Raw genomic sequence first — 14,889 nt, 5'->3', positions numbered from 1 at the left:
ATTTGAGAGATTTAGCTGAAACGGCTGCCTTTAAGGGAAATCTCACTTAATTTATTTCTACTTCAGCCTCAGGAATTGTCAAAACAAGAAAATACATACTTTCACATTTGATTATTAGCCCTATATTTGCTTACATATTTATTTATTTATCAATCTGTTTCAATAAGAGACTCTTAACAGACACAGGTTTGGATGATCTAAAGGTTCTCTATTTTTGGAGTAGATTTTGCTGTCTCCTCTTGATAATTAATTTGCCTTCTCAAAAATAACCATAACTTCTTTGTGAACAAGGTAATGTTCTTCTGAATTTGTATTTTAGTTTACACCTAACGTGTTGCTTTTTTTCCCTGAGGCTCTCAAGATAATATTGAAAAGAATCAATCCATTTAAAACTAAATGGTTATCAAGCATATACCCATGATGATAAGTGATAACTACATTATAGGAAGGAAAACTGTGGTTTCTGCTTGGGTTGTTGGTCTTCTCTTTCTTACTGCATATACCCAGATCCGTCTTCCACTTCCTGTAAATTAGAGTTCAAGCTTTACATCTTTTAAGCAAAGAGGAATGAATATATACTTTTTATTTTTACACCCAAACAGTTGCCCCTGATGACCCCAGCAGGAAAATAGATGGCGATACCATTATTTTTTCAAACGTTCAAGAAAGATCAAGTGCGGTGTATCAGTGTAATGCCTCTAACGAATATGGATATTTACTGGCAAACGCGTTTGTAAACGTCCTGGGTAAGCTCTCCCTTTGTTAAAGACATGGCACGTTAAATTAATGACCGCTGTTGTTTTTCATTCATTCAGCAAAAATATATTAAGCATCTACTAGGCAGTGGCACAGAACTTGGAGCTGTAAGGGATATACAGAGATGGATAAGATACAAACCTTGCCCTAAAGGAAATTACAGTCTGGCCTTAACTTTCTTTCATAACATGGTTTTGACAATGGCAAATTCCTCATTGTAGAGGTAATCAAAGAGGCTGCTCTGTTCATAGATGGTTACATTGTGTCCAACCCGTCAAAAGGAAAACAGCGTAGGTCTGCTGTTCCTAACTGAATGTGGTTGCTTGTTCCATCCTTAGAAACTGACAAGTTGAATGACAGTTTCATGACTCTGATTTTTGAAAGCAAGTCATTCGTCATAATGTTCGGCTGTGACCTAAGTCACGAGGTACATTTATTTATCAATTCATAGCAATATGTTTAGAAAACGGTGACATAAACATATTCTGAAAGGGTCGGGTTTATGTCAACATTGTATTTCTCATACGGGACAAAACTACTAAAATACCAAATTTGTTAAGAATTTATGTGAGAATTGTTTTCATGATGCCGGGGAATTATCTTTCACCTCTGTAAGTGGAGTAGGTTCCCTTTCAAACAAAATTAGGGTCAGGAAGCCAACCAATATGTGGTATTTTTTCCTTTGTGCTTGAAATGAAGGTCAGTAAATCACAGGAAGAGCTGAGCCCTTAAGATGTTGATGGAGGGACAGGAAGCAATTTTGATTCTGGTGCTGTTTTGAGTCATCAACATTCTGCTTTTTTTCTGCCGGCTTGGATGTTCGCCACCACACCCCCACACCCACCTCGGTTATTACCCCAAGGTTCTGATGGGCCGGTCATCCAACAAAAATGTATTTGGCCATTATTTTTTGTGCCAGACACTGTGCTGGGTTATGGGGAGGAAACAATAAAAAGTCCCATTCCCTGCCTGCAAGGAACTCACAGTGTAGTTGGAGAGATAGATAAAGAAATCAGTTATTAAAATACTGTGCTAAGGGGAGAGATACATTGGCTGTGCCTTAACATGAATTCTAATGGCCTGAAAAAAAATACAATAAAATACAGGTGGGCCTAAGTGTTTATTTTAATATTTACTTTACCTTTCTAAAACGTTTTTAGCTGAGCCACCACGAATCCTTACGTCTGCAGACACACTCTATCAAGTCATTGCAAACAGGCCGGCTTTACTAGACTGTGCCTTCTTTGGGTCTCCTCTACCTACCATCGAGTGGTAAGTAGTGGCCATATCTGTTTATCATATTTACATTTGCCAAAGCCTTCAAATTTCTCAATATGTGGGGTTTTAGTCAGAGGATAGGAAAAAGGCAGGGCAGAAGCCATCCTATTAATTATTAAATGTGTTCACAGATATTTATTAACGACTCACTCTGTGGTAAATACTGTCACATGGATGATCTCTTTGGCAGCACGCTTTGTCCATCCCAAAGGGATATGTAAATGTTTTTGAAAAAAATTAAGGTGGCTGTATTTTGTAGTGCTGCGGACATCAATCACCCGGGACGTCATGAATGGCGGCTAGAGGGACAGGTTGGGGGACATTCCTTGATAATAAAATATCATTTGGGGCGGACGCAGGGTCCATAAGATTAAAAAACAGAATTGCTATTACCAGTGTTCCTCTCCCACTGAGTGTCCTGGCTTGGATCCAGCCAAGCGCCCCTGTATCCTTTCACTCCCTCTTCCGACCATCCCTTTTCACGTACCACTCGTGGTGCAAGTCCTGCCACCCTCCCAGCTTGCTGTTTTAGCATGAGCTGAAAGAGACAAGGCCAGGGGAGACAGCAGCTCAGAAAGAATGAGTGAAAGAAAATTGGAACCATTCATTTATGGATTGTCTATCAGGTGCCAGACACTATGTGGGGCTCTACTTCCTGGTGTGAGATCAAAGCCAGGTGTAGGATGAAAGCCCAAACACGGATGCTTGTGCAGAAAATTTCCTAGCAAAGGAGATGGATTAACGCTTAGTTTCACATGGCTTTTCATCCGTCCTCACTTCTCCCGTCTGACACTAACCTGAAAGCTCAATGTGGACATACTTTACATGCATACTTTCTTTTTCTCCTTCCCTGAATATTTTCCTATTTATACTCCCAGAAGTACAACCCTTGTAACCTTGAAGTCAAAATCTCTTTAGAATTGTAAAGGTGTAGATGGAGTTACAAAGACATCACCGTAGGGGGAAAGGTCAAAAAGAGCAGTATTCACTGTGTCTATTTTATTACTTATTAGAGATAAAATAGGTTAATAATGTGTTTATTAAGTTATGAATCTCTTATAATGAAAATTACAAATTAAGTGTTTTGTATTGTCATCCTAATTCTTCAAGCACCATTTATCGCTGAATTCTCCAGTTTGACATCTGTCTTTGCATTAACCCCCCTGATTTACAAGCATGCAATATGCTTGTGCAGCTTCCAGACGCCTCTGACCTTGATACTGTAATGCAGATCGTGTGGTGTGTTGGACCTTGAACAGGGCATTTATTGTCTGACTTCAAATTATAATATTTGTATTCCTGTTTGTGATCATTTTCATAATGAAGGTTTAAAGGCGCTAAAGGGAGTGCCCTTCGTGAAGATATCTATGTTTTACATGAAAATGGAACTTTGGAAATTCCTGTGGCGCAGAAGGACAGTACGGGAACTTATACATGTGTTGCAAGGAATAAGTTAGGAATGGCGAAGAATGACATTCACTTAGAGATCAAAGGTGAGGCAGAGGTGACATTTTTTCAGTATTATGAGACTTTGAGCAAATTCTCCAGCTTTTTTTTTAAAAAAATTTACTTTATTGAAGTATAGTTGATTTACATTGTTGTGTTAATTTCTGCTGTACAGCAAAGTGACTCAGTTATACATATATGCATTCTTTTTCATATTCTTTTCCATTATGGTTTATCACAGGATATAGAATATACTTCCCTGTGCTGTACAGTAGGACCTTGTTGTTTATCCATTCTATATGTAATAGTTTGCATCTGCTAACCCCAAACTCCCAATCCTTCCCTCCCCCACCCTCCTAACCCCTTGGCAACCACAAGTCTGTTCTCTATGTCTTGATTCTGTTAAATTCTCCAGCTTTGGCAATGGATAACGGTAACTTTCCATTTCAGATCCAACGAGGATCATTAAGCAGCCTGAATATGCAGTTGTGCAAAGAGGGAGCACGGTGTCCTTTGAATGCATAGTGAAGCACGATCACACTTTAATCCCCACCGTCATGTGGCTAAAGGACCACAGGGAGCTGCCCAGTGACGGAAGGTATTTGAAGACAATTTCTTTCCTTTCTCTTCCTTCTCTCTTTCAGCTGCTCTTGAACGAAAGGTTTATTGTACAGTAACTTAATGGTTATGTTTTTAAAGTTTCTGAAGTCTGCTCTCTCTCCAAAGTAGATATACATTTTCTCTTCGTGCTATAGAATATTTGGACCTAAAAAGGTATCAAGTTATAGAAATATGACCCTGACAATGTTTGTCTGTCTTTGTGTTGGTCTCCTGCGTAATTTAGGATGTGAAAAACCTTTCAGGTCTTGAACAACATCCATTGTTTTCTAACTTGTACGGTGCACTCTCGACAGATGTTTTCGTTCCCATTTTACAAATAAGCAGAAACACGATCTCTTTAATCATCAGAGAGAGCCTGAATCTTCGTCAGTATTTTACAGGACGCTAGTTTTTATTTGGATGGGGAGTTCTCATTTTACCTAAAGCGAGTAGAAGGAGGAGAAGAAAAAAAAACAGGTAAAGAATTTGAAAGAGCCTGAGCACATTGCATTCCTTTAGCTTGGTATGAAAGAAAGGTCATGCGCATTTTCCAGGTGAGGCTCTCGATTTGACAAAGTACACAGAGTCAAAGATGAGAATTCTAGCTGATGCAGAGGGGCACAGGCATCACCCCGACGGGAAGGAGTGTTGTCTGCTGGTTTCTGTGGCTTCTTTCAACTGTGCCCAAATGGTGCCCTGTTGCTTGTAAGTGGCCCTTAAAAGAACTATGTGGGAATTTGGGATTAACGATACACACTACTGTATATAAAGTAAACAACAAGGGCCTACTGTATAGCACAGGGAACTATATTCAATGGCCAGTAATAACCTATAATGGAAAAGAATCTGAAAAAGAGTATTTTATATATATATATAACTGAATCACTTTGCTGTATACCTGAAACATTGTAAATCAACTATAGTTCAATTAAAAAAATAATAATTAATATCAAATTATTTTAAAATACACACTTTGTTAGAAATTGAGCCAGACGAGTGGTAGCAGCAGAAGCCTAGGAAAGCCCTCTGTTCCGGGTAACTGGAGCTGCCCCCAGCTCAGCTCTAGATGCCCCTGGTCTTAAGGAAGCTCCTGTAACTCCAGAGGCGTGGTTGAAAGCCATCAGACTAAATGACGTGACATCATTTCTAACCCAAGCTTCTCACTCATTCAAAATGTTTGCCAACTTTACTCATTGTCAAAGTGGCATGTATTGTATAGGATTTTAGCTCTAATGTGCTGCAAATCTTTATCATCTTTCCCTTTTACCAAGTTCACAGTTGCTTTCATGCCAGTAAAACCGTCACTGGGTGTGGTGGGATGTCCATTCCAGCCGCTTTGAGCATGCGATAATTACAGGTTCACTGTTGACAAGGACCGTTTGGTGGTCGCTGATGTCAATGATGATGATGGTGGGACCTACACATGTGTGGCCAACACAACTCTGGACAACGTTTCGGCCAGTGCTGTGCTCAGCGTTGTCGGTAAGAGCTAGAACACATACAGCACAACTGGCTGCCCTGTTTTAGGTTGAAAGGAAAAATTGTCAGTAGTAACTGTTTGCTTGTTACAGTTTTAGCATTTTATAGGTGAGTTAAATACGCACATCTTTCTTCTTTGAAAGATGCCTTTGAGGCAGTAATTTCAGTATAAATGTACTCTGTAGCAACACTGCAATTAACCAGTGGTTAAGCACATTAGTGATATTTTTATGAGAAAACTGGGGGGAAATGATCTACCTTTATTTAAAATCGAAGGGGTTTTCCCCCTATGTTGTTACTGCATGTTTATCGATGCTGTGTCTCACAGCTAAGCATAAGGCTCAGTTTTATAATCTTAATCATGCTCACTCTTTGTCTTCTTGTGCTATATTATTCTGTCCACTACTAATTTTGATTAAACTCCTTTATATTACTGTCCTTTCTAGCTCCCACTCCAACTCCAGCTCCCATTTACGGTAAACTAATATGAGTCCTTTTCTCTGTTTTCTTTCAAACAATTTCACACGTACAGAAGAAGTCCATTACTTTCTCTTCTGTATCATGTCATTGTGTTTCTTTAAGGAAAAGGGCTCTGTCAGGTGTTCTGCCGTGTTGTCCATTTACTGCTATAAATCATCTCTTCGTTATGATTCTGGAACTTTTCACTGAATATATTGCCACTCGCTTCCAAGTATTTCATGTGTTATTGCAAAGTCATTTCATTTGCTAAAAGTCCCTCTTTGACAGCATTTCCTTGTAAAGTAGCATAGTGCTTTTTCAAAAGCTGTCGTCCATATTTTACAGACTGAAAAAGCAATTTCAAATATCATTCCACAACTTAGGTTTTCATTTCAATCGATTAAAAGTTGTTGTGGAGCTTCCCTGGTGGAGCAGTGGTTGAGAGTCCGCCTGCCGATGCAGGGGACACGGGTTCCTGCCCCGGTCCGGGAAGATCCCACATGCCACGGAGCGGCTGGGCCCGTGAGCCATGGCCACTGAGCCTGCGCTTCTGGAGCCTGTGCTCCGCAACGGGAGAGGCCACAACAGTGAGAGGCCCGCATACCGCAAAAAAATAAGTTGTTCTGGAAAACTAAATGTTGTTTGGGGATTCCATTTTCAAGAAATTTACATAGGAAAACAATGGATGCTTAGTACGACATTTGACCTTTCTATCAAAGAAAACCACCAACTCACTGTGTTCACAGAAGATAAATCACTAAAGAAAGATGAAAAGGAGGACACTTTCACGTAGCATGATTTTTCTGAGTCGGGAAGTTAAATCAATTTTTTTCCCGAAATCTTTTTAATTAAAGAACCCTCATGTTTATTCAACATATAAATACAAAAATTAATTTTGTGGTGAAAACTCAGCTGGATGTTACATAGTATTATGAATTACGCTGTAGAAGACCTTTCCTTTGTAGACATTTACTGCTTCTTTACTGGTAGGAAAGAAGTGCTTATATTTTTCTATGGCCTCTGGTTCCCCCAAGAACCAGAGTTACTGCCAAGAGCAAGGTCAGGAAAAGACCCAGGGGGAACATTAACTCTCTAGATCTCAGAAGCACCATTAGAAGAGGCAGACATGCTCCTCAGACACCTTCGTCCCAACAGGCATCTGTACCCTGGTGTCCTCTGAGACTAAACACACCTCCCCGTATGCCTGACTGACTTGTACTGAGCATCCACATAGGGTTGCATGCCGAGGGCTACCTGCATAGCATCAATTTTAGAATTCCCTTAAAAATATAAATATTCTTCAGGTGCCCCCAGATCTGTAATTCAGCATGTTTCAGAAAGAACACTTGCATCTTCTTTTAATAGTATGTACATCTGCCTGTATTTGTTTTTCAGCATTTCCCATTCTCTGTTTCCCATTTATTAGAAATTCAGCTTCCGTATTATTTTTCCTGTTTGTGCTCCTCTATGTTTATGAGAAGACATGCACTGAGAGTGCTGGAGAACCATACATGTCCTCCCCTGGCTTTGGTGACAAGGGATTTAGTTTCATTTCAAAGAGAAGCAAGCAGAGCTCATTGAGGGCTTCTCTTGGGTGTGCGTGTGTGTTCCCAGCAGCCTCAGCTGTTTTCGTTTCCTTTCAGTTGCATGCTCACTGGCCATTACGTGTGCTGTGTCTTTAAAAGTCCCCTCCGACAATAGTATCATGAGTAATGGAGAACCTCCTAAGGTCGGGTGGTTAACTATGATGTGTGTGTTTGGTCTACAGATGTCCCAAATCCTCCCTTTGACTTAGAATTGACGGATCAACTAGACAGGAGTGTTCAGCTGTCATGGACCCCAGGCGATGACAACAATAGCCCTATTACAAGTATGTGGTGTCATTTGCTTTTTCACTGATAAACTTAATGATTATTTTCAAAGCACTGTATCCCATGTAATTGAAATTCCTTGCAAAAGATATTTGCTGGCATTCTCTGCTTCATTGCTAATAGAATCAAAACAGTTATTTATGTTCTGTTATTCAGAGCTGGAGTTATTCCTGGTTTCGACTTCTGGTTTGGGACACTAATTAATTGCTGAAGATGTTAATTAAGCAAATACACTATCATTTTGCATTTAAGATCCATAAGAATCACCTTCAATTTCTACCACAGTAGGAAGATGTATTGCAAGTTATTCATTTTGCCCATTAATATAGGAGAAAACAATAGAACGACCAGTCTAGCTATTAGGAAATTGAGACTTGGTGAGTAAAGTGACTTTTCAAACCCACAGTTGTTAACAGAACTGGGGGTAGACATCAGGTCTCTTTCTTTCCATTAGCCCTGGCTATAAAGTGGTACAGTCACCAGTGTCACCTCCTCACCTTGATGACATCAGCTTAGAGAATAAAATCAGGTGAGGGACCATGCTATAAAGGTACTGGAAGAGCTTAGTAAAATTAGACTATAGATAAGCTTATAAGTTTTAAAACCAAAAAGGTACTTAAGAGAGTAGACACAAGTCTGTAATATATTACTACCTTCAGGTGTATACGGCAGGAAGACTAAATTCCTTTCCAGTGATGACCTAAGATACTGCTGAAGTGATGTGCGTATTGATTTGTTGCACCTGCTGGTAAAGCAGACTAGATCCAATGAAATTAAACAAAAGCGTCCTCCCTATCTTGTGTTATTTGGTGGTGTTCCTTTCTCAGTGGAGTTTTTGGTCCTTGATGAGAACATGTATTCATTCATGCTGAATCTTCCAGTTAATTCAGTACATTAGCCAGATTTAGCCGGTGAGGATGCTTGGAGACTCTTTTTACCCATGTTAAAATGATACCATTAGATTTCAAGGCATTTCTACTCTTTCGTTCGTTCATTCATTCAACAGACATTTATTGAGGACCTATTATGTACCAGGCATTCTTCTAAAACAAAACAGTCAAAAATCTCTGCCCATATGAAGTTTATATTTTAATTGAGGACACAAATAAGATAAAATTAATACGTGTTATGTTATTGTGTATAATGTCATTATATATATGTATATATGTGTGTGTGTGTGTGTATATATATATATATATATATATCTACACACACACACGCATACATACACGCACACGCACACACACTACTCAGATCTCCTTTTAAGAGAGAACCCACTACAAGGAATGTCAACGACAGGCTCCATCTGCTGCCCCCTCCCTAGGGATCAGCTGCAGCATTCCCATGAGGCCCCTCTCTTCCTGAGCTAGTCCAGGGACTGAGCACAGCAAGGGTCCTAGATTCAGCCATGCCTCCTGCAGAACTTCACTCTGGGGCTCCTTACTGACCTGGCTGAATCTATCTGTATTGGAGTCTGAGGCTTTTTCCACACATACCTCCTTCCCCTCTCCTTTCTCAGACGTCAGACCTGCATTATGGTCTGAAGATCTTCCCTGCCGTCTCCGGCTTTCTCTCTCTTTTATCTTCCATGGACTCTTTCCCAAATAAATCTCCTACACATTTAGTTCTATCTCTGCATCTGCTTCCAAGAGGAGTCAAACACACATATATCTGTACACATGGTTATGTGTGTGTCCATGTTTAGGCCATGCAAAGAACAAAGCAGGAGAAGGAGAGTAAAAAATATGAGGGTCAGGGGTATAATTACAAACAGGGTGGTCAGGAAAGGCTGCCTTAAGAAGGTAACATTCATATGCAAAACAGTATGGAGGTTCCTTAAAAAACTGAAAATAGAGTTACCAGATGATCCAGCAATCCCACCCCTGGGCACATATCCAGGAAAAATGAAAGCTCTAATTCAAAAAGATACATGCATCTCAAAGTTCACAGTGGCACTGTTTACAATAGCCGAGACACAGACGCAACCTAAGTGTCCATCAACACATGAATGGATAAAGAAGATGTGGTACATATATATACAGTGGAATACTGCTCAGCCATAAATAGAATGAAATCATGCCATTTGCAGCAACGTGGATGGACCTAGAAAGTATCATACTAAGTGAAGTAAGATGGAGAAAGACAAATATCATATGATATCCCTTATATGTGGAATCTAATAAATAGTGCAAATGAACTAATTTATAAAATAAAAATAGACTCATAGACATAGAAAACAAACTTATGGTTACCACAGGGGAAGGGGAGGAGGAATAAATTAGGAATTTGGGATTAACAGATGTGCACTACCAAACAAGGATTTACTGTATAGCACAGGGAGCTATATTCAATATATTGTAATAAACTATAAAGGAAAAGAATGAGGGAAAAGAATATAGTTATATACATTTATTTATGTATAACCAAATCTCTTTGCTATACGCCTGAAACTAACACAATACTGTGAATCAACTATACTCCAGTTAAAAAAATAATAAATTTTTAAAAAGAAGGTAACATTTGAGTATGTCAATAAAGACATGAGGAGAGAGGTAGTGAACGCACTATGCAGTTAACTGAAGGAAGACCTTTCCAGGGAGAGCAAGAAAAACAGCAAAGCCCCTGAGACAGGAGCATGTCTCTCGGAAGCCACTGTGGCTGGCTGGAGTGAAATGAACAAGAAGAAATGAAGTAGGAGAGAAGGTCAAAGAGGCAAAGAGTTGGTGGGTGGAGTGGGATGTGCACTGTGCAGGGCCTTGTAGGCCCTTGTAGGGGTTGGGAAGGAATTGGAGGGATTTAAGTAGAGCAGCGGTCCCCAGTCTTTTTGGCACCAGGGACTAGCTTCGTGGAAGCGTTTTTCCACGGAGGGGGAGAGCGGGGATGGTTCAGGCGGTAATGTGAGCCATGGTTCGGGCAGTAATGCAAGCGACGGTTCAGGTGGTAATGCAAGCAATGGGGAGCGGCAGAGGAAGCTTCACTTGCTCGCCTAACAAGCCGAACAAGCCATGGACCAGTATCGGCCCACAGCCCGGGGGTTGGGGACCCCTGAAGTAGAGCAATGGATCACACTGGCTATGCTATTGAAAATGGTCTAGAGAGGAACAAGAGGGAGAGTGGGGAGACCCGGCAGGACTACAGTTCTCAAACCATGCATTGAAATACCATACGGAACGTCAGCAAACCTCAGAGGTGCCTCCGGATATTAAGTTTTTGATTTTTAAATTTTGGGTTTTATTTTTTTAATTTAATTTTATTTTTTGGCTGAGTTGGGTCTTCGTTGCTACGCACAGGCTTTCTCTAGTTCTGGTGAGCAGGGGCTACTCTTCCTTGTGGTGCGCAGGCTTCTCATTGCGGTGGCTTCTCTTGTTGTGGAGCACGGGCTCTAGGCATGCAGGCTTCAGTAGTTGTGGAACATGGGCTCAGTAGTTGTGGCACACGGGCTTAGTTGCTCCACGGCATGCGGGATCTTCCTGGCCCAGGGCTCAAACCCGTGTCCCCTGCGTTGGCAGGCGGATTCTTAACCGCTGAGCCACCAGGGAAGCCCCAAAATTTTGGTTTTTAAAAAACACAGTGACATCTCTCAGACACCCCATGAAATACTAGCTGGAGGCAGTTCACAGTTTCAGTATTGATAGTGCTACATCACACTGGGACAGTGTCATATCTCCGCAAAGCCTTTGTGGTGATAAAAAGCGAGTACCATGTGAAAATAAGTGTGAAACAGGCAATGAGGACAGTGGCATCAAATCTGTTTACAAGGTTGGACAAGTTATGCGGTGCCCAGTAGATTTTAAGGCATAAACACTTATTAGATTATATAGACCTAACTCCTTAATACACAGAGATGTTAGGTATTTCTTTTGACCTAAGGGAGCCGTGAAAAAAATTACTGAGACACTAAGCACACCATGAACTAAGAAAGTTTGGGAACTTGTGAGCTAGGAGGTTATGCAGTAATTCTCACAAGAGATCTTGGTGACCTGGAATAGGCTTATAGGGATGGAGGAGCTGAGAAATGGTAAGCTGAGATTTTGAATATATTTTAAAGGTACAGCCAACAGGTCTATTGAGAGTAAGAGAAGGAGAAAGCCAAGAAGGACTTCAAGGTTTTGACCTGAGTTGTCCCTACCAGTTGGGGTGAAGAGCAAAATGAGTCTTGGTCACATCCAATTTGAGATGCTGTACTAGACAAACAAGTGGAATTCTTGAGTAGGCAGTTAAGTATCCAAGTCTGCAGTTCCGGGGAGAGATAGGGGCTGAAGATATAAATGTGAAGGTCATCAGTTTATGAAACTGGAGATCACCAGCAAATTAACATAGATTAGAAGGAGAACTCTAAGTGCTGAGCTTCCGAGCATTGCAACACATATTTCTAGTTCATCTTTGTATCTTTAATTCATATCATGGTGCATGGCATGTAGTAGGCAATTAATGAATACCTAAGTACCTATTTTTTGCATTTCTTTTTTTTTATTGAAGTATAGTTGATTTACAATGTTGTGTTAGTTTCAGGTTTACAGCAAAGTGATTCAGTTATACATATATTTTTTTGACATTCTTCTTCTTTATAGGTTATTACAAAATATTGAGCATAGTTCCCTGTGCTATACAGTAGGTCCTTGTTGGTTATCTCTTTTATATATAGTAGTGTGTATATGTTAATCCCAAGCTCCTCATTTATCCCTCCCCCTACCTTTCCCCTCTGGTAACCGCGAGTTTGTTTTCTATGTCTGTGGGTCTATTTCGGTGTTTTTGTTGTTGTTGTTGTTTTGCGGTACGCGGGCCTCTCACTGTTGTGGCCTCTCCCGTTGCGGAGCACAGGCTCCGGACGCGCAGGCTCAGCGGCCATGGCTCACGGGCCCAGCCGCTCTGCGGCATGTGGGATCTTCCCGGACCGGGGCACGAACCCGTGTCCCCTGCATCGGCAGGCGGACTCTCAACCACTGCGCCACCAGGGAAGCCCTCTATTTCTGTTTTGTATATAAGTTCATTTGTATCATTTTCTTTTAGATTCCACGTATATGCAATATCGTATGATATTTGTCTTTCTCTGCCTGGCTTAATTCACTTAATATGATCATCTCTAGTCCATCCATGTTGCTGCAGGTGGCATTATTTCATTCTTTTTATGGCTGAGTAACATTCCATTGTATGTATGTGTAACATCCCTTTGTATGTATGTGTAACATCCCTTTGTATGTATGTGCAACACCTTTATCCATTCATCTGTCGATGGACATTTAGGTTGCTTCCATGTCTTGGCTTATTGTACATAGTGCTACAATGAACATTGGGGTGCATACATCGTTTCAAATAAACACTTATTTTTTACAAGGGTAAAACATGTACACACCACAAAATTTTAAGAGAGACAAGAGGGTAGGTATGCACTGGAAAGTAAGTCTTCCTCCCACCCCTGATTCTCAACTCCTCCGGTGACACCAGTGTTACAGTGTGTATCCTCCAAGAGGTAACACATGTACTTTCAAGCGCATGTGTATGTGTATATGTTATAGTAAATCTTTTGATTTTTATACAACTGTAGTATCCAGCACACACTGGATTATGTTCTAAACCCTACTTGGTTTCACTTAACAATATATTTTAGAAATCATTCTGTTTCAGTACATGTGGAGCAGCCCTATTCATTTTTTACAGCTGCAGAATATTCCATTGTGTGGATGCATCATAATTTATTTAATCAGTGTCCTATTGATGAACATTTAGGTTCATCAGTGTCCTATTGATGAACAATTGTTTGCAATTAGGTTGTTTCAGTTGCAAACAATGCTGCCATGTGGATTCTTTTTTCATGCGCCTTCGAACATATTTAGGAGCACATTTATTCAAAATAAATTGCTGGAAGCACAGTTTCTGAGTCAAAGGGTCTCTGAGTTATCTAAATATCTAAATACCGTTAGATGTTCTAAATTGTCCTCTATAGAAGTTGTACCAATTTACACTTCCCACAAAGTATGAGAACGATTGTTTCCCTGTGTCATAGTTCGCAAAGTGTGTTAAACATTTGATTTTGCCAGTCTCTTTGGTGGGAGAAGGTATCTCTCTGTATTTCACGTAACATCTGTTATGAAAAAATCAGTCATCTTTTCGTGTGTTTAAACTTTCCTAGGAATATGTGGGCCACTTCTAAACAATTTTAAGGAGCTAAACTCAGCATGCTAGAGAAAGCATACTCTTATTGGATTTGCTTAAGTGTTGAGGACACTAGGCTTCTGAAATCAAAATATTCTAGTGAATTTTTCTTGAAAGTGAGATAATTCATGTTCAGCTGCTCTTGTTAGATTGTCCTGTTCGTCATCCTCGCAACCTACCATTGGGTGACTGAATTCCTGTCTTGGATTTGTTGTGTGTGTGTGCTGTGGCCAGAATTCATCATTGAATATGAAGATGCAATGCATGAGCCGGGGCTGTGGCATCACCAAACTGAAGTCCCTGGAGCTCAGACCACAGCCCAGCTGAAGTTGTCGCCCTATGTCAACTATTCCTTCCGAGTGATGGCAGTAAACAGCCTGGGAAGGAGCTTGCCCAGCGAGGCATCTGAGCAGTATTTGACTAAAGCTGCAGGTAAAGCACGACTTCTGTGATCTGAAATAAAATAGAAGGGTTTTCCACTGTTTGCCAGAGACCAAAGTTTACGAGTATGTGGCTGTTTAACTTCTAGAACCAGATAAAAATCCCACGGCTGTGGAAGGGCTGGGATCAGAGCCGGATAATTTGGTGATTACGTGGAAGGTGAGCTATGTCTGAAATACTCAGCTATATTTTAGAGTGGAAAGAAAAGTTGTTTTTAAATAACACCTGTATTAAAATCCCCTTTCACACATTTTTGGGAATATATACATATATCATATATTTATTAATCGTGTGGTAGGTAAAAGCTTGATCCTTGGAGCCAAAATGAATGGTACAAATCCCAGCTTTGCCACTCAGTAACTGTGTGACCTTAAGGCATTTCTTTAACCTCTCTACTGTGTATCTG

General features: G+C 40.4%; 1 protein-coding gene across 4 annotated transcripts in view; it reads left to right on the top strand.

Annotated features, from left to right (window-relative positions):
- Nucleotides 1-14,889, top strand: part of NRCAM (neuronal cell adhesion molecule) — an 88,893-nt gene that overhangs the window by 36,783 nt on the left and 37,221 nt on the right. For 3 of the 4 annotated variants that reach the window (XM_024742258.1, XM_024742259.1, XM_024742257.1), the window contains 9 exons: nt 603-746; nt 1,917-2,028; nt 3,361-3,527; nt 3,931-4,078; nt 5,438-5,562; nt 6,006-6,035; nt 7,787-7,888; nt 14,277-14,474; nt 14,572-14,642. In XM_024742258.1, coding sequence (XP_024598026.1) covers nt 603-746; nt 1,917-2,028; nt 3,361-3,527; nt 3,931-4,078; nt 5,438-5,562; nt 6,006-6,035; nt 7,787-7,888; nt 14,277-14,474; nt 14,572-14,642 — 1,097 coding nt within the window. The remainder of the gene's footprint in view (nt 1-602; nt 747-1,916; nt 2,029-3,360; nt 3,528-3,930; nt 4,079-5,437; nt 5,563-6,005; nt 6,036-7,786; nt 7,889-14,276; nt 14,475-14,571; nt 14,643-14,889) is intronic. The other variant, XM_024742256.1, reaches the window with a different exon arrangement.

The sequence above is a fragment of the Neophocaena asiaeorientalis genome, unplaced genomic scaffold, assembly GCF_003031525.2.
Source record: "Neophocaena asiaeorientalis asiaeorientalis breed wild unplaced genomic scaffold, Neophocaena_asiaeorientalis_V1.1 scaffold373, whole genome shotgun sequence".
Taxonomy (NCBI): Eukaryota; Metazoa; Chordata; class Mammalia; order Artiodactyla; family Phocoenidae; genus Neophocaena; species Neophocaena asiaeorientalis.
Note: the sequence above shows the minus strand (reverse complement) of the source record. Positions and strands in the feature narration are given on the sequence as shown.